Genomic DNA, 7,245 nt, shown 5'->3' with positions numbered 1-7,245 from the left:
TTTGGAAATGAATCAAAACTATAGTAATGTGTGAAATTTTGTGTTCTTTAAGTATATTCATCATGTTTGTTTTATTCATTTATGATTTGTTTCATGCCATTTGTTGACGCCAAGTATGTCTTATATTTTTATGGCTTTGAAAACGACTTACGTTTCTTGTTATTATTTATGCAAAAAGCTACAGAAACAAGCCCAGTAGCAAAAAGTTTAAACATAGACCCGGTTTAATGGCACTGGGTAAACGCCAAAGACATAGAACATAAAATCACAAATAGGAAACATAGAAAAACAGCACAAAACTCCACAAACAGCACAGTGCATACATACAATATATATAAAAATATAGGTATTTTTAATAAAGAATTGTTAGGTACCGCCTTGGAACGGTCAGTAAAATGTAAATTTACTGGGGGTTTAAACCAGTTAATGTGCACAAACCTCACTCTCATCCCAACAATCCTTAATAAAGATAAAACGCAAAAGGTTAATCTTATCGAAGTATGCATTACTTTGAGGAAAGTTATCAATAAAACAAATAATAATAAACGACTTACGTTTCTTGTTAAACCGACATACTAACTCGTGCAAGCGACTCACGTATTGTATATCAGGATTCTAATGATTGTATTTTGTGGTAGTTATTATTGAGGATATTTATTATCCAATTCCTAAATATAACTTTGTTTATGTTTTGAACGGGCCGGGGTTAATGATGACGGACCAGCCAACCCAATTTTAATTGGTGTACAACATCATGTGGTAATATTGCATTATATCACATTCACATTTTGAAATTTTATCAAAACTGTAGTTTTATATGTGAGTTTGGATCTTTAAGTAAATTTATCATGCTGGTTCTATTCATAAATGATTGTGTTCAATGCCGTTTGCGGGGGCGGCTTTGACATGATATCATTTTTATTTGATCTCTGTCATTGGTCAGTATTGTGAATCCGTTTTATCTAAAAGAATGCTGTTTTAAAGTTTTATGCGAGCATTTTTTTAAATGCAAATTCTATTATAAGTTGAACAAACCAAACTTTAGACATAATGTAGAATAATGATTAATGTAGTATATATTTGATTTTCAGCTTATAGAAAAACAAACACATCAACTTCCACAATCACAGCAAAACACCCACTTTAATAGTCTTTTTTGAAGAGAAAATACCTTTCATTCATACATTCAGTGTATTCCATTGAATTACAAAGGGTTTCTTAAGGAAAATGGGGGATAGGTTTCCGGTAACATCAAGTGTATTGCTTTTTCCCTCCATACACCTAAATTCACTCAAATTCCTGTAAAATATGCAAATGATTTGTTTATTTTTCTATAGCCAGTCTGGTTGCCTGTGTTCAAGAGAACCTTTTAAGAACAAGAAGCTGTGCTGGTCAAAGAATAGTCCTGTCCGGAATTTCATACCTTGAGGTAAAGGAACATCATCTTTAAGTTAGAGGAGATTCTAAGCATGTGTGGTTTGGATGCACCAAACTAATAATTTAACTTAATAATTTAATTTTTGTTGTTAAACCTCATCGCAAAATATCAAAATGATAATTTATTTCATAAACTTGGATCTTCAAAACATTTTATTCTGCACTATTCATCAAATGTATTACTACATAGCTATAGAGTTGTGTATGCCTCAAATGATTGTTTACAGGCATTTTGCATACTTTCAAAGTAGGGGTGTGTATTTTAAGTATGTGTTAAACATTGCTGTGATGTTATTTGCAGATTTTGATGTGCCAAAAAGCTGCCATAAATCAAGCAATCGGAAGTCGGAAGATGCAGCCCTGAATTCCATATTTCAAGAAAACAGCAAATGTTATAAATGTATATGTGACCAAGTCTGCGAAAATGGGTCCTAATGAGGAAAAATGACATTTTCAGGTTTTTACATTTTCTGAATGTGCTATGTTTCAGAAATAAAGTCCTGAAGTTTTAAGCTGATATCTTTAAAATTGACTGATTGAGGACAAATTTCGCGATACCACTATTTGTTATAAAATGGCGAAAAAAATGAAGGAAATGGAAACATAAGTAAATACAACGTCCTTGATTTTAAGAGTCTGTATTCCATTAAAATTGAATCCAGCATTTTTTATTTCTGTGGAAACATTATCATAACATCAATAACATCATTTATGGAAAATGTAACACTACATGTACATTTCATAGAAACGGTTGCCATGACTACAATTTTTTCACGAGAAATTTATCCAAATAAACGCAAAAGCAGCTCAAATAGACAAAATCACATTTGAATTTGATAGATTATGTTTGCAGGAAATATTTAGTACAGCATTAAAATTTCAGCCAGCTATGTAGTAAAATAGAATGTTAACAGCAATTTTACATAGACCCTGTAAAGAAAATCTGCAACTTTTCTAAAACAAGGTTAATTGTTCAAAAGTAGTGCAGCTTATCCTTGTATTAATCAAAACAAAAAACATATTATTTTAAAACAAGCAATTATTTAAAAGATGTAACTTGTCTGGTGAAATCAATTATTTTTAAAATCAATAAGAATGTTATACTTGGTTGCCATAGCAACTGACTTATACCTAGAATAATTCTTTTTTTTTGCTCATTTCATTCTTTTGGAGTTGTAAGATGACACAGAATGAAATGTATTTACAAGGAAAGCATTGACACATGCCTTATTTGACAAAATTGACAACAAACATATGCATGCAAGGATTATTGAAACTATATTAATGTATAACTATTAACATATAGACTTATAAATGTACACTTTCACATTATACTGGAGTCGTGTATGGAAAATATGAATGCCATCATACTTTACTTATAGATGGCCGACTGTTCAATGATATTCCCATAATTGAAATACATGTTTATACATAAGTATTTAATGATCAATCAAGTGTGTTACTTTTGGTTGCCAAGGAAACCATACATTCCTAAGATCATGAATATTTTATCAATGTAACACAAAGAAATATATTCTTTGAATGTAAATGAAAACATAAAACTTCCACTTACACATGCCAATATATTTATAGCAAGAAACAAACTATAACTTTTGCTGAAACACACACAGAAAGTGTTCTCAATAAAGTTGCCTATTTCAACTTTTGTTTTTTGGCCTTTGAATAGCCTTCTTTTGCAACTAATGGCATGTTGTGTTTTTTGCATTATCTGATCCGCAAAAGTCTCTTTTTACATCATGCAAGTACCATTGCCTTTCTGCACTTATTCCCTCACCAAAGATCTGCTCTGGCAGAACACCAATATCCACTTGGCAGTTTTTCAGTATGTTAATTTTCTCCCCAGGGGCATCAACAAACTTCCTTACTCTTAAAACCCCAGGCTCGTTAGAAGACACCTCAAATGAATGGTATTTCGAAATGTTCTTCAATGGTTTGAAAATGCCTTTGAAGAAGGTGCTCCAGTCATAGAACGACACTTGTTTGCTGTTGCCATCAACAATATGTGGAATGTTGTGGCCATTACGGGATGACATGGCTTCTGTGGAAGCCACCTCCTGTATTGAAGAAAAGCATTACATGATGAATGAATTTCAGACAGAAACGATCCAATATGACATATTATATTGTCACCTTAGTGCAAGAACTCAATATCTGCTTCAATTTCTATATGCAGTTATCGTCTTATTTCACTATTGTGATTATACTGAGCAGTACCCTTGCACTATGTAATGCCTACATGAAGTATATAACATCAGTGAATTTATTAATTACCTATTATATCTAAATATACATGATAATAAATGAACTTATTTTATATAATAATCAATTTAATATAACATTAGTCATATATGATTATTTTCAATCTTAACTATAAAAAATCCCATTTTCTTCATGCCACTTCTTATTAGTTTATAACTGTATTAAAAAGAAGGAAATTAATCAATCTTGAAACATGTGTAAGTAATTTATGTCTATAATTGTTTTAAACTATTTGTGTGGTAAAAATCTAACTCCCTGAATACCTCAACTGTCTCTGCATCCATGTATCTCATTCTGTTTTTCCAAACTCCAAAATGCCAGTCGCATGAAAATTTGGTGTGGCCGGCTAGCATCAGTGAGTATTGGATTGTCTTATGCCCTCCTGGAATAGAATAGTTAATTGTTAATAAGATCTCTTTATTTCAAATTAAACTCTGAAATATATATGTTGTTTATTTTATAAGTACAACAAATCAAAATCTTTTAAAGCTACACATCTGTTTCACTCATCTAAAGAGTTACTGAAAACCTTGTGAGATATTTAAAAAGCAATAACATAATTTAGTTTACATCATGAAACATATTTTTTTTCCACTAAAACACAACAACTCTCACCTGTCAATGTTCTCCACACAGCATAACCAAGAACGGCATTATTTTTGTTGTCCTTGGCAATTGTCAAAGTGGAACTGAGCATGTGCCTCACCCAGGCAAAACACCTGTTTCTCTGAAAAATATTTATCCTTCTTATCACTATTCTTAGTCATCACCATCATCAGCAACAGAAGCAAAAATTTAACAGCACCAGTATTTAACATTAATACAACAAAACATTTAAAACATTTCTCATAACTAACATATACCAAATAAATGTTCAGATACACATCCAATTCCAGATTGTGAGATGTGCATGATGGCTATTGACCAATGGAACTGTTACATTCTTAATCAGTTTGTTTTAATGAAGTAAAACATTTATTGCTAAGAAGTGCCCCTTCAATTCTCAATTATTAACATTTGACATCAGGACATCTTATAATGACACAGAACAGATTGCAATTTAAAACTGTAAAAAAGTGAATTCAGATTTATATATGAGTAGTGAGTCTCAGTCAAAATGAATAAGCTTACCAGATCCTTCACAGCAAACTCCAAATACCTCACATCTCCTCCGGCAGTTTTGAAATACAGGGGTCCAACCTAGTAGATAAAAGCTTGCATTAAATTTGACAACAGTATCTGGTAATTAGAACCAGCATTTTATTCTAAATATTGAAAGATTCAATTTCTAAATCATGTAAAAAGAATTCTAACATAAACACTTTACATTCAATGAATACACTACCAGGTATGTAACCATTTAAGTAGAAGCATACATTTACTGCAGTAAACCTTAGGCACTCACAAGTATGATACACATGCAAATTACTGCACAATAAATCCTTTAAAAAAATAATCTCTTGCAATAAGTTGATAAATTCAGTAAAAAAAAACAACATTTGATTATTTGCTTGTACTTGATAGAAAAAAATCAACTAACCTGTTGGCTATGGTGTGGAATATGAACCTGCTATGCAAAGTCCCAGCTGTAGTGGACGGTTGCATCTAAGGAACATGACTCTGAACCTAAAATATAAATAGAATTTAACATATATTTTAATTTTTAGACTAGAAAATATTGAAGCATGACATAAGACAGCTAAAACTATAGCGCATAGAAATTTATTAACCAAAGCACACCTTCAACTTCATGTTTTCACTACATGTAACTTTAGAGTAATCACACTGCATTCTATATTGCTCCCTCTGATGTCTAGCACTTTCAACATGACTTTCATATTCATCAAAAAGTGTCATTTTATCATCTTCAGAAAGGGCACCACTTTGTGACATATTAAAAGAAAAGGTTTGGCATCTAAAACACAAGTCTGTTTTTGGTTTAGCTAAGACTATATGTGGGCACAACTCATGCCATAGCTTCTAGCACCCTCTATTTTTTTCATATTCAACATGAATGTCTGCTTGTGATTTATCAGATGGCAACAACAACACTTTACTATTGCGGTGGTTTGGAAGTCTTCCGGGAACGGGCATTGCATTGTCAGATGCATAGCAGATAAGGAATTTTCTTATGTGTTCTCTCCTCAAATGTGATTGCATTATGAGGTAGTCTTTTGGTATTACCATGAGTCCTAGCAATCAATCCATCATTGTCAAGAGAGCGACCAATTCTTTTTAGTTTCTCCTTTCCGATGTTGTATGCGAAACAGAATACCTCACGGCAAACTTCAACTCCCTTAATATAAAACTACTGACTGGGCCTAACCCTCTCCTGCCGTTTATGTTTACAACTGTCAGTTTGTTGGCCATTTTTTCTGTGGCACAACATGGCTGATTTAATAACAAGATCAAGTTCATCTGTCTGCATACCGGCTGCATACATACGTAAGTCAGTTATATCATTACCATCGACAACTTGACTGCATGGTTTGCCTAAAGTTTTTCACACTTGCAGGTCTGAGCAAAGAAATCATCAGTTTTCTTTCTCTGTCTTAAATACTTTGCAGAAGGTTCTAAATCATGGTCAAAACTTTCACACTGAACAGTCTCTGCATTACATATATCATCATCTGATTCATCATTGACAGCATTACTTTCATGGCTAGAATCATTTTCTGAATCAGATTGACTAAATCACTTGCACCAGAACTCTCTGGACACAAAACATGAAAATAAAGTCTATCAACTTCTAATAACTCTTCGCGAAATAAATGGTCTTGGCTTAATTCGTAAGGGGTGGTGCTTGCTTCACTCAACTGGGACATTTTCATAAAATGTTCAAGTGTTTTTCAAATTTTCCGCCATAATATCTGTTGCTATTAGTAAACCGTATTTTGTTACGGAAAAATACTTCCGGGTCAAACTGTCAAAAGGTTATTTAAAATAAACATCAAATGACAATTTAAATAAAGGATGACAACATAGATAACTGCATACATTACCTTCCAAATAATTGTTTCCGTGTAATTAATCCGAAAAGCATTCTAATGCCGTGTGGATAAACCGGCAAAACCGTCATATCTTCAGTACGGGTTTCGACATGTTTCCATCAAAATGGCGGAGAGCGACACCTTCAGATCAAGGGCGATTAATCATGATTTAAGGTCAGGCAGCATGAATATTATCGACAATAATCAACTGATAACAGAGTGATGTGCCTTTATATTGTTTATACACTTCGATTATGTAAATACTTTGCAAACTAATGCCAAATTAGTTAATTGACAAAACGATAATTGCTCAGAAAACGTGTTGTGTTTTTTAATCTCGCTTTATCTCGGTAACGTGATTACCTCAACAGGACTCATTTTCGCTGACGACGTCACATATATGAAAAACTAGAAAAGTTGATAAATTTATGCATTTCAGAAAGCTTAAATCAATTTAATTCATACTAACATAACAGTTGTTGCAAAAGTTTGCACATTTTCATTTGACCAACAAGTTTACAAGTTTTTATTGGCAAAT

The 7,245-nt window shown here is 32.5% G+C and overlaps 1 protein-coding gene across 2 annotated transcripts; it reads right to left on the bottom strand.

Annotated features, from left to right (window-relative positions):
- Positions 1 to 2,302: 2,302 nt before the first annotated feature.
- Positions 2,303 to 6,859, bottom strand: LOC128205344 (uncharacterized). Of its 2 annotated transcripts, XM_052906909.1 has the most exons (6): positions 6,720 to 6,859; positions 5,258 to 5,343; positions 4,849 to 4,917; positions 4,333 to 4,444; positions 3,981 to 4,099; positions 2,303 to 3,512 (listed from the first exon to the last, which is right to left on the bottom strand). In XM_052906909.1, exons 4-6 carry the CDS (start codon positions 4,412 to 4,414, stop codon positions 3,138 to 3,140), a joined length of 576 nt encoding a protein of 191 aa, XP_052762869.1. In that variant the 5' UTR covers positions 4,415 to 4,444; positions 4,849 to 4,917; positions 5,258 to 5,343; positions 6,720 to 6,859; the 3' UTR covers positions 2,303 to 3,137. The 2 variants fall into 2 exon arrangements, with proteins under 2 accessions (XP_052762869.1, XP_052762870.1); XM_052906910.1 differs by lacking the exon at positions 6,720 to 6,859 and having other exon boundaries at positions 5,258 to 5,811.
- Between the last annotated feature and the right edge of the window lie 386 nt (positions 6,860 to 7,245).

The sequence above is a fragment of the Mya arenaria genome, chromosome 10, assembly GCF_026914265.1.
Source record: "Mya arenaria isolate MELC-2E11 chromosome 10, ASM2691426v1".
Lineage (NCBI taxonomy): Eukaryota > Metazoa > Mollusca > Bivalvia > Myida > Myidae > Mya > Mya arenaria.
Note: the sequence above shows the minus strand (reverse complement) of the source record. Positions and strands in the feature narration are given on the sequence as shown.

Excerpts from the sequence above, each read along its gene's own strand:
- LOC128205344 (XM_052906909.1), bottom strand. The coding sequence starts at position 4,414 with ATGCTCAGTTCCACTTTGACAATTGCCAAGGACAACAAAAATAATGCC. Across the intron at positions 4,100-4,332 it reads TGTGTGGAGAACATTGACAG|GAGGGCATAAGACAATCCAA; the intron begins GTGAGAGTTGTT and ends ATTCTATTCCAG. Across the intron at positions 3,513-3,980 it reads TGGATGCAGAGACAGTTGAG|GAGGTGGCTTCCACAGAAGC; the intron begins GTATTCAGGGAG and ends TCTTCAATACAG.